This window comes from Bicyclus anynana, chromosome 8 (assembly GCF_947172395.1).
Source record: "Bicyclus anynana chromosome 8, ilBicAnyn1.1, whole genome shotgun sequence".
In the NCBI taxonomy this organism is placed as follows: domain Eukaryota; kingdom Metazoa; phylum Arthropoda; class Insecta; order Lepidoptera; family Nymphalidae; genus Bicyclus; species Bicyclus anynana.
The window spans coordinates 1,787,638-1,813,010 of NC_069090.1; the positions used below are offsets into that span (position 1 = coordinate 1,787,638).

Below are 25,373 nucleotides of genomic sequence, written 5' to 3' on the forward strand. Positions count from 1 at the left end.
GGTTCATTGTGTGCGATATAACGTTCCATTCTACGAACACTTGTTTGGTTTTTTTGTAGTTATAAAAAAATGTAACATTAATTATGAATAGCAGAGTACTTTATTTCCCTGGACTTTTATTTCCTTAAGTTTTTTTTTACATTTTTACTATTAATTTGAAAATGCACTAATGGCAATACATTAAACCTTTCCGATATTCTTCAACAGATGGCTAAGAAATCATTAGCATTAAAGTTTATTACCTGCGAGATGCCTAATATGAGAAATAAAAAAGCTATATTTTTTTATTTCACGAACACAAATTTAGAGAAGAGGCTTATTTTATAGAGTTTTATAATTTGGTTAGACAATTATTTTACAAAAACTTGCATCTTTTATTTGTCACTCTTAGAAAAGAGATGGCGGTAGGTACTAATATTTTAACAATGGGGGTACCCCATAGAGTAGTATAATACATTGGGGTACCCCTTAGATTCTTATTAATGGTCTAAGGGGTACCCAAACACTCCAAGGAGGGGGCACCTATTAATGTAAACTATAGTGATTTTATATTTTATTAATAACCGACTTCCAAAAAGGCGGAGGTTCTACGTTCAGCTATATGTATGTTTAAAATTAAAATTAAAAGTAAAATTCTTTTTGTTTGGAACAGTAGGTATACTTACTACTTAGATTTTGCACATCACGAGACAAGACGTAGGTTACATTTTCTCATAAAATATAATTGTTATTATCACAGTGGAATAAGTACCAACGGATTATGATAACTTTTCATTATTATTATTTGTAGTTTACGGCTCTGATAAGTTATCTCACCAACAAACACATAATCGACTCCGTGAGCTGTAAATATTTTGTTTCTTTAAACATAAATACATAATAGAGATAGTCATACTTATCTACATAAATATAAATATCATTATGTTCAATTGTTTTAACTGTTAGCAGTTGTACGTAGAAAGGTTCTACATGGTTCTAAATAGACATGATACGAATCCCTATTACCTATTTTAGAAAGCTTTTTAGTATAAAAAAACAGACACTAAGTTGTGACTAAGTCTATTAGTAATTACTTAGTAGGTACCTATCTTCCTTGTAGTGCATTTTGCAACAAATTATCAGTATAGTTCCTATCTTAGGTAAGTGCCTACAGTTCCTACGCTAAAACATATTTTTAGAAGAAGAAAGAAAAAAAAGAAGAAAACCAATGTCGAACAAAGTTATTCAATATTTGTCAGGAGGAGGTAATTAAATTAATTAACAAATCAAACTGTAACCAAAATAAGACCCTAGAATGGCAGAGAATGACCTTGGGTGAAGTCACGAACTTGTGATCTTTGTGTGTAGGGTTAAGGGATCCCTTGACAGTTAATTAACACTCCCCTTTTCCACTCAAGTCACCTTCCGATACATATACTTACATTTCACGGCAGGAAATATACGGGTAGTATTTGTCCCTATCGCACTGGCAGAAAGTATTTTTTTGCATGACAAGTTTTCGCCCTTACATCTAACGCTCTAACTAGCATGGCCATTACCTACTTAGAGACATACTCTAAGTTACGAATGTGCTCAGTGAAATCTATGATACAGATTTTAATTCATCTATGTATTGAATTAGTCAACGAAACTGGGCGCTGATGTCTCTCAGCACCAATTAATATCAAATCAGTATCCGTCTCTATTATCCAGCGCTTCATGGTCACCTTCGTGTTATACAATGTCAATAAAACTGTATCTCGCAGTCGTTTAGATACAGTTCGACTACGATAACCGACGGACGATCTGTGAGTTCACCCTATCTTTATTCTCCTTAAAGGTTAAATAAAACGTCATATTAGTTCATATTTTTATATCTAGAATAGCGGATGTCTGCGACTTCATACGCGTAAAGATCAATGTAAACTTTCAACCCCTATTTAACACCCTTCTAATTATATGTTTGCAAGTTTTATAAAGTAAGTATTCTAAATAGTCCACTAATCATTTTACATTTACAAATGTACCTACCTTTAAACAAGAAATCTACAAAAAGTATCCTATTATCCATGATTAGGCACGATTTGAGACCATAATACGAAAAATCGTAATAAGGTAGCAATCCGTGCCAAATTTCATTTTAATTCATTCAGTAGTTTCAGTAGGTTCAAAAATGACGGATAGACAGACAGCAAAAAACAACAAAAAAGTAGTTTAGGCTTCAGTATCGATCATGATTATTATAATGCCCTCCAACAAAAAAATTCAAAATATATTCAATGGCGGACCCGGTCAAGCTTCACTTTTACTTATGTGCACATCTTCCCTACCCCAACCCTACCCTACCCCTACCCCTACCCTAAACTCTACCCGTACCGTACCTACCTACCCTACCTACCCTAACGTCACAATTGTTTTGCCTTCACGAAACCTCTTCACTAACACTTAAACTTTATGTATAGTATTGAAGTTCAAATTGACTTTAAAGTATTATTACGAATCGTTTATATGAAAGTATAGAAAAGTGTTGTTTAAAGGGTTTTTAGGGTTTTGTAGTCCAAAAGAAACCCTTATAGTTTCGCCATGTCCGTCCGCGGTTTAGCGAGACTATACTACTAGAAAACTGTAAATTAGCTTGAGTACTTACAATAAAAATGTGAAAAATGTCTTAAAATAATGATTTGATTCTAGAATAACTGGGCATCATGAAAGCTGTGGTATTCGATGGAAAGAGCCTAACCCTCAAATATGACGAGAACTACCCCATGCCCACCATTGTGAAAGACGACGATGTGATCGTTAAAGTGGAGTATTCCGGCGTGTGTGGCACGGATCTGCATATTATTCAGGTAAGTCATCATCATCATCATCATCATCATTATCATCATCATCATGATCATGATCATCTTCATGATCATAATCATCATCATGATCATGATCATGACCACCATCATCATCATTATTATTTAGGACGATAACTGTCCTGTTATAATATTTCTTCTCTATAGACTCCCAAACACCAAAACATTAAGCGATTACTCGTACTTTACTGTCACCAGTTTGGTGGCGTTGGTCCAGATATATTAAAATAGGCTTTCCGGTACAAAGTCATCAGTCCAGCACCATGGGACCCAAATGCCCATCTAAATCCGGGCTAAATAACTATCTTTGAACTATATTTGAACTAGTGGACGCCCGCGACTTCGTCCGCCTTTAGACCTCTTTAATCCGGCCCTCTCGCAATATCTAATCTTAGCTGGTACCTACTGACTATAGACGACCTCCTTACCAAATTTCATCTTTCGTCTAGCGGTTTTGGAGATATCGTGATTATTTATATATTGAGGTGAGGAGGGACCATTGCCACCCGCATCTTGAACTATATAGTAACTATTCTTCTGTGGATTTTTTTTTTTTGATTTTTTTGGAATGACAAATATTGATCACGTGACCTGTCGATAGCAAATGCACTTTGTCGTCGTGCTACTGGGGCTGATTCAATCATGATTCATGCAGATAAATTCCGATCATAGCTCGTTCCATTCCATCGCGAGCTGAGTGATTTTGAGGCCCATAGCGAACGTATCGCGATTCTTGGATCCTCAAGTCTCTCAGCTTCGTAAGTTGGCGTTAATTATGCACATCCTCTCATAAGGAGAACCGTTGGATGTACGTTGGGGTCCCAACTCAGACTAAATACATAAGGACTAGTATCGCACCCAAATTCACGAACAAAATTTTCTGCCATTTTCTAAAGAAAATGAGCTTAGATTTCATACATATCTTATATTAAACTAGCAGTTTTTGTTCGTTTTTACACCATATAACTACACAAAAAGGTATTTTTATGGAGGTTTTTAACCGACGGACACGATTGTAAACTATAAAACATCGATTCTTTAGAGACAGTGTTTATAATCGCATAAGATCGTTGATCATATACTTTGACAGAAAAATAATGTCTTGCGAGGCAGGTCTTTATCTAATTAGTCTGAGGGTCCCAAGGACCACGCAGTGATGGTTGAAAATTTTCCAGGGCGAGTTCCCAGCGTCCAAAGAGAGGCCGTTGCCACTTGGTCACGAGTTCAGCGGCGTGGTGCATCAAGTGGGGAAGGCATCGATCTTCAAAGTCGGACAAAAAGTCGTGGTCGACCCCAATCGGTAAGATTTTCTAAGTAAAACTTTCTTACGTATGCTTGACTTGGGGATTAACCTGGTAAATGTGTTACGAAAAGTGTAATCTAGTGAGGCGAACGAAAAGAAAAATAAAGTCGATTAACCTAAACTGTTCTACTATAAATTGTTGCCATCGATCTCCTATTAAAAAGTGGATGCACAATCAGCGACCAAAAAACGTCCCCACTCAATGAGTGCCAACCAACTTCTTGGCTGACTCAATTCAAGTAGTCGTATTTGCAAATTAAACCTTAACCCATGGTTGAGTTTGATCTGAATTTGGGATTTTATTGAATATTGGACAATATTTAAAGGCCTTTAGGTATAATTTTCTTTACCAATAATCCTAAAACTATCAAAGCAAAATTGACCAGTTTTTAATGATTTTTTCTACATGATTGTGCGTCCTTTTATTATAAGAGGTCAATGATTGTTACATAACTTTTTACCACTTACCCACATTGCTAAAAATCTGAAATTAAATGCAAAACTTTTTCAAACATTGGTCTTATATTGTTTTGATTAATATAAGAAATTCAACAATTCAAAACCCAATTTTGTAATTTGAAAAAAAAACTGTATCGTTTAATGTAGATATTACTTCGCTATTTTTAATCTTACAAAAATCTTATTTACCTACCTTATCTCATTCAACAAGAGAATTAAGATCCAACCAAGCAATTATCCGAATTAAGTCTTCATTTACAAGTCGTACAAGAAGATTTTCCGGCTTGAAATGGTAATAAAGTTGTAAATCATCAGCATATCCATGATATTTGCAGTGCAGTTCACAATAAAAACTCATCAAGTTTTTATTTATTTTAAATTCTGCGGATGTTGCTAAGGAACCTAAAACACTTTGGAAAAAAAAAACAACCCATTTGCGGCGTGCGTCAGGGAGATGTGACCTCTCCGAAGTTATTTACCGCCGCATTGGAAGCTTCTGAATTGGGAAGGACTTGGCATCAACATCAATGGCGAGTACATAACTCAACTGCAGTTCGCGGATGATGTAGTCATCATGGCAGAGACTCTGAATGACCTTAGTACCATGCGCAATGACCTCAGCAGAGTTTCTAAAACTGAAATAAATATGACCAAAACAAAAATAATGATTAATGCTCGTGTATCGCTCCACTTAGTTATAGTTGAGAACGCTGCACTCGAAATTGTAGACGAATACATATACCTAGGACATATGGTCCAGTTCCAATCCAACTCCACTTACAGCATTTTTCGAAACTCCTCAGTGCCTGAAGACAGTGTCTTCGAACAGTGCGTGTCACCAGTGATGAGTGTTCCGAGACTTGCTCGCCAACTATGGACCTCATAAGAAGGTTCAAAGTAACACAGCGGGCGATGGAACGAGCTATGCTTGGAGTATCTTTGCGTGATCGAATCAGAAATGAGGACATCTGCAGAACCAGTCGCGAGGCTAAAGTGGCAACGGGCGGGGCACATAGTTCGAAGAGCCGATGGACGTTGGGGTCCCAAGGTGCTGGAATAGCGACCTCGCAATACAAAACGAACCCCCACTAGGTGGACTGACGACTTTAAGCGAGTCGCAGGGATTCGCTGGATGCAGGCTCAGGATCGTGATGTTTGGAAGTCCCTACAAAAGGCCTATGTCAATTAATGTGAACAAAAGGCCTCTGTCAATGAATGAAGAACAACGAAGTTGCCATGGAAATGCGCGATGTCACATCGCTGTAACTTTAAAGGATGCAGGGGGAGGATGGAAAATGAGGAGATGGGGACGGACGGTGTGAGACGGGACCAGAACAAACAAATTCTCTTGTTATATATTTAGTATCTTAGATTATATTGTAGTTTATATTAGAATATATTAGATCATGTTTTTATACCTAGTAGAAATAATGGATACGATATGAGTAGGTACATCCGTAGCTAAGAAACTAATGACATAACATATAGGTACTCTGTAAAAAAATGTGAATGTTGTGAAAATCTTTTAAATAGTTAATCATTGACATAACCTAAAATTGTTATTAAATGTAAGCATGAATTTGATATTTTCCTTAATAAATAAATAAATTCCTCGCGATCAAGTCGCAGGCGTCCACTAGTGCTTACATAATTATTTAGATATTTATGTAGAAATTATATCTTACGATTAACATACTATCATTATCATGTGAACATAATAACAGTAAACAATAATAAAATTACAAGACTATTAAATTAATAACGCTGAATGTTATATAAGTGAATTGTTTATAATAAAAATAATGCATGATAAAAATAAAAATAAAAGGTAATTTTACTACTATTTATTACTATTATTTTAATCTAATCAATGTTATGTTAAAATAAAAATAAAAATAAAAAATCAATGATAACTGTATTTATTATATATGTACTAGCGGACGCCCGCGACTTCGTCCGCGTGAAAGTCGATGTAAACTTTCAACTACCTACCCCTACCCTACCCCTACCCCTACCCTAACCCTAATTTTCTTTGCTATGAACCTCACGGAGCCCGAGACCTTTCTAACGAATGCAAAACCGTGGAAATCGGTTCGTGCGTTCTGGAGTTATAGCGTCAGAAAGGAAAACCTGACTTATTGTTATACAAATAGTAGATGTATCTGGGTGAAATGACGTTATGAGATTTAGATAATGAGAAACAACTAAAATAAATAATATATATAATAAATCTCAGATAAAAAAAAAATATGTTCTTGACTTAAATTATTATGTACTAGCGGACGCCCGCGACTTTGTTCGCGTAATCATCGATGTCAACTTTCAACCCCTATTTCACATCCTTCTATTTATATTTTTGCAAACTTATCAACGTATGCTTAAAAAATATTCCACTAATCATTTTACATTTACAAATGTACCTAGAAAAATTAAGGACTTTCCATACAAACTTTCTACCCCTACTTCAACCGTTTCTGATATTTTTATTTTCGTATTATTCTTCGTATTATAGTCTCAAAAAAAACCTTGGCACAGTTTTATTTAAATTCATTTATTAGTTTCAGCGTGATGCCCGGTCATAAAAAGACAGACAGAAAAAAATTACAGTAAAGTAAATATAGCGCTCTACGATAACGTAGCCTTCTACTGGTGAAAGAGTTTTTGAAATCGGACCAGTAGTTCCGAAGATTACCCCATTTAAAGAATGTTACAAACTTACAAACTTTACCTCTTTATAATATTAGTATAGATTAGTATAGATGTTTGGAATACCTATATCAAAGGACTAAATGCATGAATAAAATGCATATTTTTAGATTTATTGTTTATGCAAAACCCTTTAATTAATTAATAGAGTAATAATAATATTAAAATATTGACCGTAACTGGAAGCTTTATATTGAGAGTAGCATTTCCGTTTCCGTCGATTTCATACCAGTTTTCGTACTTTTATTGACGTCACGTCTGGCTATGTGGCGCCACCTGGCGGTGTCGGGCTCGGGAAGTTTCGTAAATCGCTGAGCGCGACTTTAGCTCATTGGCGTTTTGTTTACCGTCGAAGCAACATCTTGCAATCAGTTGGTACCCGATATTGCAAGATAAAGTGTAATAAGTGAAGTGAATTCGCTGTGAGTACTTTATATTTTATTACGTTGTTACATACAACGTTAATGTAATTAACGTTAAATTATGTAAAATTTCAAATTTCATTTGAAAATAGTACGTGATCATTATTTTAACGGTTTTTCCGTTCGGATCACTACTTCATGTGTTTGAAAGTCTTGCTTTTTTGCAAATGTTTTCGTACTTGCATGTATATAATAATATTTTCTTTGTAGTGATTTTTCAACAGTTAAAATAGTATTAAAAGTGGCGCGCCCAGCGGGCTTCCTAAAAATGTGAACTCAGAAACCAAAGTGAACGTTCTAGCAATAGACTGTTGTCTAACATAATATAATATATACTGCAAAACGAACGCGTGGCCAGTGGCTTTCGTTTCAAAGGAGTACATAAATTACGAATGCTCGAAGACAAGTTAGACAAAGAGTTTTTGGAAGTTACTCAAACATATTGTTACTTCAATTCAAACCGGCATTGAAAAAAGGTTCACAGATCCCGCCAGAATTTAACACAGGAATTTTGATTGGATGTAAATTACTGGTCTAATAAATCGCCACCCCACGCAGGGGTAAGGCGTAGACACTGTTAACGTGGCTGGACACATTTGCAGTCAAATATCGGTCTAAAAAATTACCGCCCCTCGCGGGGGCAAGGTATACACAGTTTTTTAACGTTTCTGGACGTATTTGCAAAACCAACTTACTGAGTAAGGTATAAAAAGTTTGAATATTCCTGGACGTATTTGCACAGTCAAATATCGGACTAATAGATTACCGCCCCTCATGGGGACGAGGTTATAGAAAGTGTTAACATTCCTAGACGTATTTCCAGTCAAATACTGAGGATCGCCGCCCCTCGCAAGGGCAAGGCACGAATAGTGTTGAAATTTCATCACGTAGAACACACAACATGGAATATACATACAATGCGTAAACGCTCATGCACAGCCATGCTTGCATGATAATTACAACCCACCCTCGCGGGGTGTTTATCTCTTTATATAAATTATTCAAATACCGGTGTCCTTGATCGCCACCGTCGCGGGCGTATGCATGAAGAGTAATGTTCCATCGCGTGGAACATACAACACGGAATATACATATCTGTAATGCGCACACGTTCATGCACAGCCTTGCTTGCATGATCAATACAATCCACCCTCGCGGGGTGTTTATCAAACATGTGTGGATACGAATATCTTATCTATCTATATAAATTATTCAAATACCCGTGTCGATGTCGTGTGTGTGATCGCCACCCCTCGCGAGGGGAATGCATGAAAAATGTTAAGATTCCATCGCTTGGAACGCTTGCGCAGCCTTGCTTGTATGATCATTATAATCCACTCTCGCGGGGTGTTTATCAGCAATGTACAAGAGACTAATGTCCTAAAGCCCTTGCAGGCTGACTCACTATCTTTTACGTTTGCTAGTTGACATATACAAAATTGAGTTTCTATGTAAAAATGTCATTTATTGCTTACTCGTGAATATCCCACAGTAGGTAAATGACATTTTTCCAATTGATATGGGTTGATAATAAAGACGAAAATAGTGAATAGGGCAACTAGATTTGTAACCAATGGGTTAATTAATTACTTTGTAACAATGGCGTAAAAATCTGATGAACGAAAGCGTCAGATTAAAACATCATGTACATTTTGGTATAGAGGTTAAAGGCAGGAAACTTATTTTTCCGAATACATCAAAGTTTTTTAAAGGTATTACTGGATGTATTCAGTTTATTATTTGCAAAATTTATAACCATACTCCAGGTTTCATAAAACTTGGAAACAAACGAAAAGGTAAAACATATTATGATACCCTCCGTCACCTAGCAAATGTAGAAAAACGCATAAGCGGTAACATAAAAATTTCTATTAAAACAAAGGATTCTAAGTGAATCCTTTTTCAGGGGCTCGAGGCCCATCAAGGGTATTATGTATGCTTTAAAGTTTAATGCATCCAGAAAACCTAAAGTATTTTGAGATAGACTTCATTTCAAGCGGTCTTTTTAGCCACCTTTTTCACCACCTTTTTCAATGAGAGAAAATGGTCGCACCAGAAACGTACAGAGGTTAATCTGAGGTTATCTCCTACCGTTCTCTCGAATAACCTCGTGTTTTTCTTAATCTATATGGAACATCGTTCCACACTCCTGTTTTGGAAGAAATATCAACAATTGTCTACTTAATGAAATACAAAGGATCATAAAAGCACCATGCTCTGTTGCTAATACTGAAGCCGGACCAATATTTAACCTCATTCCACTTGCTAAATACGCACAGCATCAAAAACTCAGTTTGAAGAATAGACACAAGCCTACTTGCATGTGTATGTAATAAAATCCCAAAGGTGCTTCCTACGTTTTGTATACAGGGAATTGTTGGACATTACTTCCTTGTCATTTGAACTATGCATGTCTCTTTCTCAAATACTTTCTCAATGCTATCGAATTCGCAGCATGTTTTGTAAGAGATATGTAGAATTAAGAATCGACAATTTTAACATTTACTAAGAAAATAATACGAAGCGTAGATGTAGACTATATCGAAAACTTGCCCGTTACCATTGAATGAATGAATGACCTTGTTTAATATAATCAGACTGCTAGCTACCTACTTCACTGACACCCTCAGCCAGTGTTTTTGTTAGTAGCAGATGCCTTTGACCACGCTTGGGCAGCGTTACTAAACATTCACCCTCAGAGGTATTCATGGTCACGAGAGGAATAGGTACTGCATTCCAATAAAAAGGAAATGTATGTCATACTACTCGTATATGCCCCTAGAATCAAGCTCACCTCCTAAGCAACATTCAATTGGACAAAATGACTGCCGTTACATATTACGGAGGAAAAGAGAAATAAGTTTAAATATAGAATATAACAGTTAAAATTGCAAGATCTTTATGTCTAGTAACCTTAATTAGACTATCACTAAGTTCACAACAGTACACAATAGTATACGCGGCAGGAACAACAAGCATGCAAATCACTTGTTATACAACATCGCCACCTTCCATACATACGCTTTCATTACTGTAGCATAGAAAAAGTGATTGTGAAATAGGGTATGTCGGTGACTGATCTATTCTGATCTGACTCATTAAATAAGGTACATGTAGTCCATGATTACTTGTACGTATCCCGAGATGTAACTTACGCTCAAGTTGTTTTATACGATGTGTACAATGTGTATAGGGAATTTCCCACTTGCTTTATGGTATCGCCACCACTTACACTGATTCTCAGAGAATCATCAGAATCGGTTGACAGGAATATATTTAATAGCCTTGATAAGAGTAAGTCTTATGTCATTTGGATCTCAGATTCCGAGTGCTAGCAGTACCGATAATTCTATAGAATGAAGACAAATTTATTATAATCACGACAACGGACTTAGCAGTTACAAAACTGTTAGAGGTAGTCTTCAAGAAATATGGGAAAACCTGAAATTATTTCCTGTCAAAACTTAAAAATCGGCTTGTGTAGTGTTTGTCTAAAAGTAAAAGTTTTAGTACATCATATGACCTAATGTCTAAGAACTGACTCAGTTTAAGTTTCTTGAATCTTCAAGTAACCTACTTAAGAGATCAATAACTTTGTAAAGCATATCCTTAAATTCATGCCAAATTGTTAAGAAAGCCTAAAAATTCCATGCCACCAGTTTGGAATGTCAGTAACTTCTTAATAAGTTATTTTTTCAATAGTTATATTTTTGTAGGTACACTCTGAAAGGCGTGTATATGACCTAACATTACTTATTATAGGGATAACATAGTATAAAATCTGATGATTTTATTTAATTTTGGCCGCAATTTGGCTCAAATACCGATAGAAGTATTTACTCTGGCTGGAAATTATTTGTAAATAAAATAATCACTATCATAATTTTTCTTTAGGAAATAATAAGTCTATTTCATTATTAAATAAAATAACTATCCACTACGACTAAATGCAGCAAGAATTAATATTAATTTCTTTGTAAATTATTATTTTTTTTTTTTAAAAAACCGCCTCGCATATGGTTATAGCAGAATGAGTAAAGACGTCACGTAAGAAATCTTCATAACGACTACTATATCGGTCAGCAGTGTTTTTCCTAAATAATTTAGTGTGAATATCAATTATATGAGGAAATCCCTAAAATTAAAAGTATTGAACTCCAATCCAAAAAATGTGTTGAGAGTTGGAGTCGCGAGATGAACGAAAACACGTTAAGCACTGCTAACTGTTCTATTTATTAATATTTGTAAAATATAGTAAATGGCTGATGACATATTATGACACTTGAATGTCCAAGAGTTGACAGTTTGAATAAATAATATCCACAGACAATAGATACTTATTACTGGCTACCATTGTACCGTAGACATGTATTTTTGCTACATTCCAACAAAATGGAATATTGTATTATGCACAGACATAGTAAGTCAAACTTCGTTACTAGCTTGTTCTCTAAATAAAGCCTAATCGAATTAGAGATAATATTGTTATAAAAAGTTTTATTTTAATAATCACATTGGCGAAATAATACCATAATGTGGCGTCACCAGGCGAAAACAAACAGGCTCTCAATATAAAGCTTCCAGTTACGGTCAATATTTTAATAGCAGCGTTTTACCTGAAATAAAACGCATATTAAAATACTTACCTCACTGGAAGCTTTAAGTAATTCCTGCCTGGTGATATATTGAGCCAATGAGCTAAAGTCGCGCTCAGCGATTTACGAAACTTCCCGAGCCCGACACCGCCAGGTGGCGCCACATAGCCAGACGTGACGTCAATAAAAGTACGAAAACTGGTATGAAATCGACGGAAACGGAAATGCTACTCTCAATATAAAGCTTCCAGTGAGGTAAGTATTTTAATATGCGTTTTATTTCAGGTAAAACGCTGCTAATAACATGTATTTTTTATTGGATGTCAAAGATAAATACCTACATGTAATAGTAATAATAATATTATATGATACGGTGTTCAATGTGTTGTTTTAAAAATTGTAATTAATTAATAATAATACTATTTAATTTAATTAATAATAATTAACGTACTTTACATTAAGTTAAATCAATTGTAAAATTGTTGTGAAGATGAGAAAATAAAAAGGCTATTTATTATTCATTGTTAACATAATATATCTTGTTAGATTAAAATTTTATTCGTACGGTTGATGTATTTTTACCAGTCTTAGTAGTTTAATGGTTAAGACTTCCAATTTAGTGGTATATGGTTCGATCCCTTGACTGAGTTGTTGTATTTATTCCTAGCACAAACTAGCAGTTTAGGTAGAGTAACTTCGTCACTTCGTCATGGAGTTGTCATAAAAACGTCACGTCACAGTTTTGTAACTTTTCAAATGTTGAATGTATTGCTAATCATTTTTCAAATTGTTGTACAGTGCCTGCAACCTGTGCAACTTTTGCCGTGACGGCAAGTACCAGTACTGCCTCTCGGCCGGCATCAACAGCACCATCGGCATCTGGCGTGACGGCGGCTGGGCGCAATATTGCCGTTGCCCGCAGGACCAGGTCTATGCGTTGCCGGACGGCATCACTACTGAACAAGGTATCTAATTGCCACGATGGCAAGTTACAGAACTGCCGTTCGCTATGCAAATCACCATCACTATCGGCATCTGGCGTGATGGTGGTTGGACGCAGTATTACCGCTGCCCGCAGGACCAGGTCTATACGTTGCCGAATGGCATCACTAGAGAACAAGATAACTGTCACGACAGCAAGTAACAATACTGCCTCTCTCTGTCAACATCACCATCGGCATCTGGCGCGACGGCGATTGGCAAAATTACAGAACAAGGTAACTGCTACAACGGCAAGTATTAGTACTGCCTCTCGGTATCATCAGCACCATAGGAATCTGGCGCGACGGCAGTTGGGCACAATACTGCCGCTGCCCTTAAGATCAGGTCTATGCTTTGCCGGACGGCGTCACAACAGAATAAGGTAACTGCCACAACGGCAAGTATCAGTACTGTCTCTCGGTATCATCAGCACCACAGATATAAGAAAGCGTTAGCTTTTAGCGATGTCTGTTCTGTGATCAGCACCATAGGAATCTGGCGCGACGGCGGTTGGGCACAATACTGCTGCTGCCCGCAAAACCAGGTCTATGCTTTGCCGGACAGCGTTACTACAGAACAAAGTTACTGTCACAAAAACAAGTATCAGTACTGCTTGTCTATATCAAAAGCATCGGCACCTGGCACGTCGATTTCTTATATCATGTACCTATTACTAAAGCTCGTTTTAAAATTATTTTATATAATAATTGTGATACTGTATATTTGTTTACCAGCGGGTCTCTGCGAGCCGTACTCCTGCGTCTCGCACGGCTTTGACCGCGCCGCACCGCTGCCGGTCGGCAGCAAGATACTGATCGTCGGTGCCGGCATCATTGGTGAGTCTGAAGTATTTTTTTTTTCTATCACGATATCATGCTTTATATCACGCGATGTAACGTGACGATGCAGTCTAAGATGAAAGCGAGCTTACTTTTTGTACCCCTTCCAGTGGTACAATTTTATTCTACCCTATCATGGCGGTTTTTACGCGGCATCGTACCGGAACGCTTGATAATAATTATTATTTCAATTGATGAAAATTTATCTTTTTTATTCGTCTAATCTAATATAAATTGATTTTAATCAAAAAGTCACATCTCTCTAGTAAGTCTATACTCGGTTGGATATTGTAGGTCTGAATATACCAAGAAAAACCGGCAAAATATTCAGTGGTTTATTTTTACTAAAAATAATTGTGTGTTTAGTTTACATGCCGTAGAAGTGGCTACGAGAAAGTCCTTGGGCAGAAAGTTCTATATTAGAATAGGTATTCAAAGCTGGTAGTATCTTATACCAAAGGTTCATCATCTTCATCATATCAGGTGATGAACATTCACTGCAGGACACAGACCTCTTGTAGGGATTCTATAATATAAATATTATATATATATATAATATAAACATCACGATCCTGAGCCGCTTGCATCCAACGAATCCCTCCGACTTACTTGACGTCGTCAGTCCACTTGGTGGGGGGTCGACCAATACTGCGCTTTCTAGTGCGGGGTCGCCATTCCAGCACCTTGGGACCCCAATGTTACCAAAGGTTGAGCAGGAAGAACAACACAAACAGAGAAAGTAAGTGTTGACCATAAAGGAACTCCTTAACCCTACACTGGAGTCATAAGTCTCGTGTTCTGCTTGGAGATTTTCTCTCTGCCACACGATGGACTCAGAATCAGTGCCTTGGAGGGGCCCGGTGTCATAATTAGTTGGAAGGACCATATGAAGGGTAAAGATTTCTCATAAATTAAACAAAAATGCTTGCTTAAAATAAATATAGGATGTTTCGAACTTTTGGGGTACGGTAAAAAGAGAGATTGTGAATTACCTACATTTTACTTGACTACAATCTCACCTGATGGTAAGTGATGATGCAGTCTAAGATGAAAGCGGGCTAACTTGTTAGGAGGAGGATGAAAATCCACACCCCTTTCGGTTTCACATCACATTTCGGTACACGGCATCGTACCGGAACGCTAATTCGCTTGGCGGTACGTCTTTGCCGGTAGGGTGGTAACTTGCCACGGCCGAAGCCTTCCACCAGCCAGACCTGGACAAATTAAGAAAATCTCAATCTACCCAGCCGGGGATCGAACCCAGGACCTCCGTCTTGTAGATCCACCGCGCATAAAATTGCGCCACGGAGGCCGTCAAAACAGGTTAATAGGTATCCGGTAGTAGGTAGCCCTCTCATTCTGAGAGGAGACTCGAGCTCAGCAGTGAGCCGAATATGGGTTGATGACGAGTAGGTAGCTACGACTCTGCCGAGAATCCACACTGCGAATCTATGGAATGCTCAGATATTTGTCTCTCATTTATGTTAACCTTTCTTGCGTACAGGACGAAGCATAGCCGAAAAAGCCAAAAGCTGAAAATGCACTAATAAAATGTGTTTTTTAGGTAATTTGTGGATAACAACACTGCATCTGCAAGGTCATAGAGATGTCACAGTTTCCGAGATGAATAAATCCAGACTGGATATAGTCAAGTTAATGGGTATGTCTAAAAATAATACTAGGTGACGCCACGCGGTTTCACCCGCGTGGTTCCTGTTCCCGAAAAATTAGGGGGACAATAGCCTTTAGCCTTGATAAATTTTTAGCCTCGACACTGAAAGAATTTTTCAAATCGGACCAGTAGTTCCTCAGATTAGCGCGTTCAAACAAGCAAACAAACAAACAAACTCTTCAGCTTTATAATATTAGTATAGATCAGTTGGCGGAACAATAAGTAAGGTGGGCCACCTAAGGTAACTTTTTCACGACTAAATTCGCTGAACCTGTTTTGATGAATTTTATCGTAGAGATTAAGTTGGATCTTGGTACAGAAAACAGGCTACGTTTTGTTGCTAAATTAAAATAGCAGGAGATATCTACTTTATAGATTTTATAAACTACACAGAAATGTTCTTTCGATCGAATTTCAGCCATTTTCACAATATACTCAAACATTTTCAACTGTAATTTTCAGAAACAGGCTACAGGTTGATTACACCTGACGTTCTGGCTGCAGAGAAACAACTCTATGACGTCATTATCGATTGTACAGGTAATAAATACAATTTTATATTGTTCTTTTTAATTAATTTAATTATTAATATGTATTTTCTCTTACTTGCTTCTTGGAAATAAATTCATTCAGGAAAAAAAAAATGTTCAATTAATAATCGATATCTGATAATAATAACTTAAAGAAGAGGCTTTAGGTAGGTACCTATTCTGGATTTGATAAATAGAGGTCTGCGCTGCTATTTCCGCTGCAGGATTGTCAGAATAAATGATGGTCAATGGCTGACTTAAAAGACATCATACTCATAGCGTCAAATCAAAGTAATAGCTCTAATCAGTTATTATATTAATATATAAATGCGAAAGGTCGTTCATCAAAATATATCGAAAACCGCTTGACGTACAAAGTCGAAAGTCCATCCCCGGCCCAGGCCTACCCTTACCGCCCTAGAACTTATTTATATCTAAAAAAATCTTGATAGTTACACACAGACAGGGAGTTAGTTCATAGGTAGTAGAGGTCCACTAAGAACAGATTTTCCGAGAGGGCCGGATTAAGGAGGTCTAAGGGCGGATAAAGTCGCGGGCGTATTCTAGTCTAATCGTATAAGAGAGACAGTTAGATAGACAAACAACAATATGGTAAACCCGAAACTTAGTTAACTGCTGATGTGCAATTTGGTAGATTATTTTTGGACACAAGTTTTACTTTCGATCTCAAGTTTTGGGTATTATCTAGTTTTGAATCTTAACCTCTACTATTCCCAGGCGTGGGCAAGGTGATGGAGATCAGCTTCAACTACCTCCAACACGGCGGTAAATACGTAGTTTTTGGTTGTTGCCCTCCCACTCACCAGGCTATGTAAGTATATAAGGCAATGTATATAATATATATAATTATCTTAAGTTTAATATTATTACCTGACGTTTCGAAAGAGCTTGTAAATTAAGCCTATTAGACATAAATGAATTTTGATTTTGATTTTGAATTTTTTTTAGTACCTATTATTGTATATACTTCTTTTTTTCTTCTTTACAAGTTAGCCCTTGACTACAATCTCATCTGGTGCCTGATGATGCAATCTAAGATGAAAGCGGGCTAACTTGTTAGGAGTAGGATGAAAATCCACACCTACACGTTTCTACACGACATCGTACCGGAACGCTAAATCGCTTGTGCGGTACGTCTTTGCCGGTAGGCTGGTAACTAGCCATGGCCAAAGCCTCCCACCAGCCAGACCTGGACCAATTAAGAAACCTCAATCGGTCGAGCTGGAGATTGAACCCAAGACTTCCGTCTTATAAACTGCGCATAGCATTCCGTCACGGAGGCCGTCAGTTATAGGTAATTAGCAGACACCACGCGGTTTCAACCGTTCCCTTGGGATTACGGGAATAAAATATAGCCTGTGGTAATGTAGGTTAGCCCTTGACTGTGATCTTACCTGCTGTAAAGAGATGATGCAGTCTAATAAAAGCGGGCTTACTTGGGAGAGGTACAAGTTTATTTTAGAGGACTCCCCCACAATTTCACTCGCTTAGTTTCTGAAGGAACATGGAGAGAAAATATAGAGTATATTGCTCGCTGATATTGTAACTTCCCATTGGTGAAAGAGTTTTAAAAAAGTCCAGTATTTTCGGAGCCTACTTGCTACAAAAAACAAGCAAAAAAAACCTTTCCTCTTTATAAATAGATTTTTGTCACAACAATTTGTGAGATTGTTAGCAAAGGTAGATGATGAATTGAAATCCTTTTCAGAGTGAATCCATACCAAATATATGACAAGGAGTTGACTATTATCGGCGTGAAGATCAACCCGTTCAGCTTCCCCAAGGCTATTGGACTACTCAGCGCTATGGGCAGCAGGTATTTTTTTTATTCTACTTAACGTGTTACTTTTGACGTATGTCGGCAATAGTTTTGGCAATTTTAATTTTGGATAAGTTACGCGATTTTCCCAGCGTGAAACTAGTGTGCAAAACTCAAAGTAAAAAAAAAATGTCAAAGTTAAAAGGTTAACGTAGTCGGCGTACGGCTGAAGCTAGTCGTACGGTAACCGGAAAAAATATATATACAGCTTATGTTAGTCATCTGAATAATTGTAGGAATAACAAAAATATACAATTTATCCAGAAGCCGTTTGGTATATGTATGATCTCTTTCTAATTTCTACGAAATATATTTTTACAGGTACCTGAACTACGAGAAGCTGGGGGTTAAAACTTACCCTCTATCCGGATACCAGGACGCGCTTAAGCAGCTGAAGGCGGGCACCATCTCGAAAGCGATATTTAAAATTGTTTAACGCCTTGTTTATACAAAAATAATGTTTTGTTGAAATAAAATTTAAAAATATTCAAAACTTTTACATTACAATTCCAACTATTGTTCCTAAAGACTCGAATTCTTTATCCCTAATGTTTAGGAGTCTGAGTCTTTTTCAGGGCTCGACAAATGGAAGGCCTTTTAAAAAGACTCGAGTCGTAATAAATAAATTAATTAAACCAATAAAAAAACCCGACTGCATAAAGTATAAAAAAACTGAAAAGAAAAAAAAAAAACAAGCTCAGTCCAGAAGTGTAGAAAGCAATTAGAAAACAGTCGTAATAAGTTACCATAAACTGTATAAGTAGCAAACAAATACCTTGTAATTAGTTACCTAACTAGACATGTTTATTTAAGAAGAGCTCTACATGCTATGCAAAATTTAGATATGTTAGCCGGAGTGGCGCTCGGCTGCTCCTGAGATCGCGGCGCCCCGGTGCTCCTGAGATCGCGGCGCCCGTGTGCAACGCACCTCATGCACTATACATATGTAATATCGCCTCTGACTGTACCGATTTTCCAACCCTGGGCTGTTACTGAAAATTGTAAGAAAGCTCAACATTAGGTACATTTATCGACTCTCGAACCCTGGTCCACATGATCCAAAGCCAGAGAATAACCAGTTGAACTACGAAATGATGATGGTCAAGACATACTGCCCACTTATTTAATAGTTGCATATCTACTTATTTATTTCACTAGATTAATGATGGACTCATTCCTATTATAGTCGTATGACTGATAAAAAGCAAGTGCTTTTTCATGTTTGAACTTTTTCAAGTGTGACATTAGCATTAGAATTGTGTTATCTATGTTGTAACTATACTCGTAATAGGGATGATGATAGTTACCTAAATTGTATATAAATTAGGAGTATGCTAATAGTAAAGCAATTTTGTGAAAGTAAGTCCGGTGTGCACTATAAGAAATTAAATATCACTTGTCTCAAACGGTGAAGGAAAAACATCGCGAGGAAATCTGCATGCCAGAGAATTTTCTTGATTATCTGCGTGTGTGAAGTCTACCAATCCCAATTGGGCCAGCGTGGTGGACTATTAGCCAAACCTCTCGTATTCTGAGAGGAGACTCGAGCTCAGCAGTGAGCCGAATATGGGTTGATAATGATGATGATGATGATCATGAAAATAGGCCATTATTACCATCGTCATTAACTGCTGCACATTGGCCTCATGCATGTAGTTCCATACACCACGAACTCAAGCTGCCAGCATCCAGGGGCTCCCTGCAACCCGCTTGATGTCCTCGGTCCACCTTCTAGGGGGTCCATCAACAGTGTACTTTCCGGAGGAGAGTCGCCATTTCTTCTTCTCATCTGATGGTAAGTGATGATGTAATCTAAGGTATCTGCGATCTTTTCTTTCGGAGCTACAGGGATATTATAAAATATTTATTTTGCAAATATCTTTGCTTTGACCTTATTTACCCGAACGTATCATAAAAATCAATATATTCAAACCTAGCCATCATCCCTATTGAGTAGTGGTACGAGATCATACATTGTTAAAAAAAAGATAAATAAATGAATGAGATAAATAAATCAAATAAGTTAAATAAACAGTTAACCGTCGCTGCAGGTGTGACCTGAACATCACAAAATGTCAGTGTGTCAATCTTAGCGGCTCATAGAGAGATCCTATCACTGCCCATTGTGTCGCCCACACGTCACTCGCATTAACACTATCTATACGTTGGAATTAGGACTCTTAAGCCTAGTTCGCACTAGTTTAGCATTTTAGTCGAGTAGCGTAGGTACTAAACTACGTGCTACTGCCCAAAAATAGTTCGCACATTATTCGAGTACAGCAAGCGAGTTGTGCCGTGTATGAGCCGTGATAGCCTAGTGGATATGACCTCTGCCTCCGATTCCGGAGGGTGTGGGTTCGAATCCAATCCGGGGCATGCACCTCCAACTTTTCAGTTGTGTGCATTTTAAGAAATTAAATATCACGTGTCTCATCGGTGAAGGAAAACATCGCGAGGAAACCTGCATACCAGAGAATTTCTTAATTCTCTGCGTGAGTGAAGTCTACCAATCCGCATTGGGCCAGCGTGGTGGACTATTGGCCTAACCCTTCTCATTCTGAGAGGAGACTCGAGCTCAGCAGTGAGCCGTATATGGGTTGATAACGACGAAGCGAGTTGTGGTTTGCAAGATGAACACCCTCTAACGCAATAAAGTAAATAAACTGATTAAGCTAATCATAATGGCTATAATAGAAGAAGTGGATGAGGAAATTTGTGACTAAAAAAAAAAAAAAAAAAACATACATACAGCCGAACGTAGAACCTCCTCCTTTTTGGAAGTCGGTTAAAAATAATAAGAAGCTATGGGTACGGAAATGGATTACGAATTGTTTCTTCGCTCCAGCGAAACGTCATTTTATGATTTTAGGCAATGATAATTTTATACTATTGATCGGTTACCTCCCTACAAAATCACCACAAAAAATGATCCGAATCCAAAAAACAAACACACACAATTTTGTCTTTAATTCCATTATTTATTTGTGCATATATAGTTTTTACACTTCTTGAACACACAAGTCTACATTGTAGACGATATTTAGGTATTATTTGTATAAATAACGTTCATTGTTAATCACAAAGCTAACATTGAGATGTGGAAATTTCCTCTTGTGAGTGCCTCATTTTTCATGACCTAGTAACACATCTAACAGTATTTAACATCTTTGATTTTAGGAGGAACTAATGGACTCTACTAATTCGCCAGGTTCCGACTCGTTTAGACGGTGAACCAGTGAGCGTGGACGCATGGTGGGAGGCGCTACTAGCCATTTTAATTAGAGTAAAATGGATTGACTCGACTTAACTATTAACTATTTACTCACTTACTTGACTAAATTTTTGGTGTTCAAACACGTTTAGAAGCTTAATTTTACTCTACTCGACTGCTAAAGTAGTTTCAACAAGCCATTAGAGCACAACACTACGTATGTTAACTCGGTTGACGGTTCTGTATGTGAAAGTATATTATTCATATTAAGTCTTTACCATTAAAGATGCGCGAGAGATATGTCGTAAAGACAATTCATATTGTCGACCAATAACGGCTTCACCACCGTAACGGTAAGAGCGATCGGACTCATCACCGAGTGGTGGTGGTTCGATCCCCGCCCCGTTGGTCTATTGTCGTACCCACTCCTAATACAGCCCTTCCAGATTAGTTGGAGGGGAGTGGGAATATTACTCATATTTAAAAAAATGCCAAATATTCTTAAAAAAAAAAGAGTCATATTTTCGATTCAGCCACTATTGGTCGACACTGTCATTTCTCTTCACGAGATATGTTGTTGAAGCATCTTAGGTGATGCCAAAGTTCTTGAGAAAAATATAGTGTTTTTCATCAATGATTATAATAATATAGATATGTTCAATGTCTACAAAATCACCTCAAAAAGTGATCCGAATTTAGCGATTACACTGAGCGCACACATGCACAAATTTTGCGTTTACTTACATTATATAGTTTACATTTCCTAAACATACAACTCGACTTTGTAGACAATATTTAGGAATTAAGTGTTTAAATTATGTCTTCATCTTTTTACCATAGAACTGCCAGGCATCGCCGAGTTCTGCATCGAATACGGAATGGAATACGATCGTGTCTAAGGGACATCAACTACTTCCAATCCATAATCCATACGTAGTTGATGTCCCTTAGACACGATCGTATTCCATACAAAACTAACGCGTACAAAACGTTCGGTTCGGTTCTTCGTTCCTGATCCGCACTGCAAAGTTATAGAATGCCCTTCCACCTTTTCCCTACAACATGGGTATATTGAAGTCAAGAGTGAATAGGCATCCTCTAGGCAAGCGCGTTCCACCATAGGCTGCATCATCATCATGCAACTTTTCATCCCGGAAAAATCCATGGTTCCCGCGGGATTTGTGAAAAACTGAATTCCACGCGGACGAAGTCGCGGGCGTCCACTAGTAATCAATATAATATCATTGAGTGATTCATCTCATTCATGGGGTGTTTCATACTGACCTGTTTTCAAATTGTAAATTATGATTTTTAATGATTCATCGAACTTTCATCGGAAATGAATCAAATACTTTCGGGTTGATTGTGTAACAAGTTAATAAACATGCAAGGGCGTTCATTTTATTTTAGCCGACCTCTCTGGCACAGTTCGTAGTTCTGTGATTCTCTAGAGAGGCAATCGGTTTGGTTTAGCCAAGTGGCACGTCGATTCTTTTTCTACGATTCCCATACATTTTTCTAGTTTTCGAAGCGTTTGCGATCGTAGAAAGAGAATCCTGCTCCCGTTTTCCCAAAATTTCCATTCACACCTCTGCTCCTATTGATCGTAGCGTGATGAAAAGTATACTATAACCTACCCACGAGTATGAAGAATAATCGTACCAAGTTTCGTTAAAATCAGTTTTTGTTTCTATAACGAACATACAGACAGACAGACAGGCAGACAGACAGACAGACAAAAATTATACCGATTGCATTTTTGGCATCAGTATCGATCACTTATCAGTTATTTTGGAAGTATACTAGTTATTTTAGAAATATATTTCATGTACAGACAAATTTATTATAAGTATAAAATATAGATAAGTTTGTCTGTATGTCTGACTGTCCGTCTGTCTGTCTGTTACCTTTGCCTGAATAAATCATTAAACAGATTTGGATGTATTGGAAAAAACGTAAAACGTAAAAAAAGTTTAACTAATACAAATACTCTAGGACCGCCAACCCACGAGTTAAATCTAAACTGCAAATTCCCTGTCCTCTAAGGAGAAACACCTGGCGAAGTGACTTGGAGAAGTGGACCTTTAAAAGAAGGCTGATGATGGCCAGAAATGGCCAGAAGTCCATAGTACCAGAGGAGGAAAACATAACATGGCACACTTTCCATATGTTAATGCAGAAAATGAATCATTCAATGACATTTTATTTCGACAACGTTTAACTGTACCGAGATTCGATCTGTGTGATGAATAATAGGGACTTGTATAAAGGCAGGAATTGTCAACATTTTTAGAAGCATATTACATTTAAGGCTTTAATTGTCAACGGTTAAAATACAATAAAATCTGGAAGGATACCCTACTGTTGAATTATTATTGTTGTACATAGTACTTACCCACTTAAATAAGCTATTTGCATACATGAAAAGAGAAGAATATTTCATTAATATAATATTATCATGACATTGCATATAACACACTCATAAAAACCACAAAGCACCACAGATAAATAAGTACTTATTATCATTCTGTAATGGATTTGGTATCAATTTTAAATATTAGCCGACAGTCCGCGGTTTCTCCCGCATACTTCCCGTTTCCGTGAGTATACGAGGATAAATTAAAGCATAAGATACTCACAAATAATGTGGTTTTCTATTGGAAAAAGAAGTTTCAAAATAGGTTCGATGGATCCAGAGACCCACCACAAACTTTACCCATTTAAAATATTGGTATAGATTTAGCTGTGCCCTATGGTTCCGATTTCACCCACCTAATAGTCCTAAATTGCCTATTTCCTTAATCTTTACTATTTCAAATGCAAAAAGAGTTTATCAGTATAAATAGTTGACTACTAGTATGATATTTTGCTAGGTACTTTTATATTTGACATTTAAAATATAATTTCTAAACATACCATCACAATGAAGATTTATTTAATTTATTGCTATTGTGTTTTTTATTTTAATTACTCGTGTCTTTGTAACTGTTGTACGCCATTAATGGTCGAATACATAATCATACTGTGTGTATTCTCAACAAATCAATGAATAAATGAATTAAAAACAATATACTGACAGAGTTCTAATATTTGAAGCCAAAGGTTGGCCAGCTCTTTCGAAGACACAATAATATATTATCATATTGTTACGGTGAACACAGCACATTCTTATAATTTGACATGATTTTTATTTCTCTATTTGAATTGACCGCTGTAAATGTGATTTATTGAATTTTTATTCACTGTTACCTTACACAAGAGCTATCTTAAGCAACTTCAAAAAGGTGCTTCTATCACAGTATTCAATTTTTAAGAGGTTCAATTTTTAATATGCAGTCAGCTCACCTGATGGTAGATGGAATACCATCGCCATGAAAAAGAGCAAACCCATTTACAAAACAATGTTGTTTGGTGAAAAAAAAAACCAGCATTTAGTACTTCCTGGCTCTGCCACAAAAGCTCCACTGCTACTGTAATAAAAAAAAAAAAAAAACTTTGAATTGATTTCAATGTAGCTGCACAAAAGATGAAATACAGACAGACACAAGTAATAAACATAACTGCTAATTGCTAAGCCAAGCATACACATATGAAAATCATTCCATTTTCCTTTTGAGGTTTTCGTATGATTTTCCCAAAGTAACGCAACTAAGTCTGATGTAACATAAGTGCAACTAATAACTCATATGTACATGTATATGAGTATATTGGTACCGTTGGCAAAATAAGTTTTTTTTACAAGCACTTTTGAACGTAATCGGAAGGAGGAACGCCTAATGTACAGCAGGCTAATTCACTATGTTTGACAAATGCTAGTTATTTAGTACTAGCGGACGCCCGCGACTTCGTCCGCGTGAAAATTGATATAAACTTTCAACCCCTATTTCATCCCCTCACAGGTCGAAATTTCAAAAACGCTAGAACAAATGTTTAATTATGTCTTATCAAGTGCTTAAATATAAAGTTTCATGGTTT

The 25,373-nt window shown here is 36.9% G+C and overlaps 1 protein-coding gene across 2 annotated transcripts; it reads left to right on the forward strand.

Annotated features, from left to right (window-relative positions):
• The first annotated feature begins 1,681 nt into the window (after window positions 1-1,681).
• LOC112045129 (uncharacterized) lies at window positions 1,682-18,680 on the forward strand. 2 transcript variants are annotated; one of them, XM_052883238.1, is made up of 10 exons: window positions 1,682-1,787; window positions 2,671-2,828; window positions 4,016-4,140; window positions 13,124-13,290; window positions 14,041-14,142; window positions 15,710-15,805; window positions 16,280-16,357; window positions 17,086-17,179; window positions 18,077-18,184; window positions 18,509-18,680. In XM_052883238.1, exons 2-10 carry the CDS (start codon window positions 2,685-2,687, stop codon window positions 18,621-18,623), a joined length of 1,029 nt encoding a protein of 342 aa, XP_052739198.1. In that variant the 5' UTR covers window positions 1,682-1,787; window positions 2,671-2,684; the 3' UTR covers window positions 18,624-18,680. The 2 variants fall into 2 exon arrangements, with proteins under 2 accessions (XP_052739198.1, XP_052739197.1); XM_052883237.1 differs by lacking the exon at window positions 1,682-1,787 and adding an exon at window positions 1,807-1,958.
• The last annotated feature ends 6,693 nt before the right edge of the window (window positions 18,681-25,373 follow it).

Bases quoted from the DNA above. Each gene is read 5' to 3' on its own strand.
- LOC112045129 (XM_052883238.1), top strand. From the start codon at position 2,685: ATGAAAGCTGTGGTATTCGATGGAAAGAGCCTAACCCTCAAATATGAC. The intron at 14,143-15,709 runs GTGAGTCTGAAG...TGTGTTTTTTAG, and splicing joins CGTCGGTGCCGGCATCATTG to GTAATTTGTGGATAACAACA. The intron at 15,806-16,279 runs GTATGTCTAAAA...TGTAATTTTCAG, and splicing joins GGATATAGTCAAGTTAATGG to AAACAGGCTACAGGTTGATT.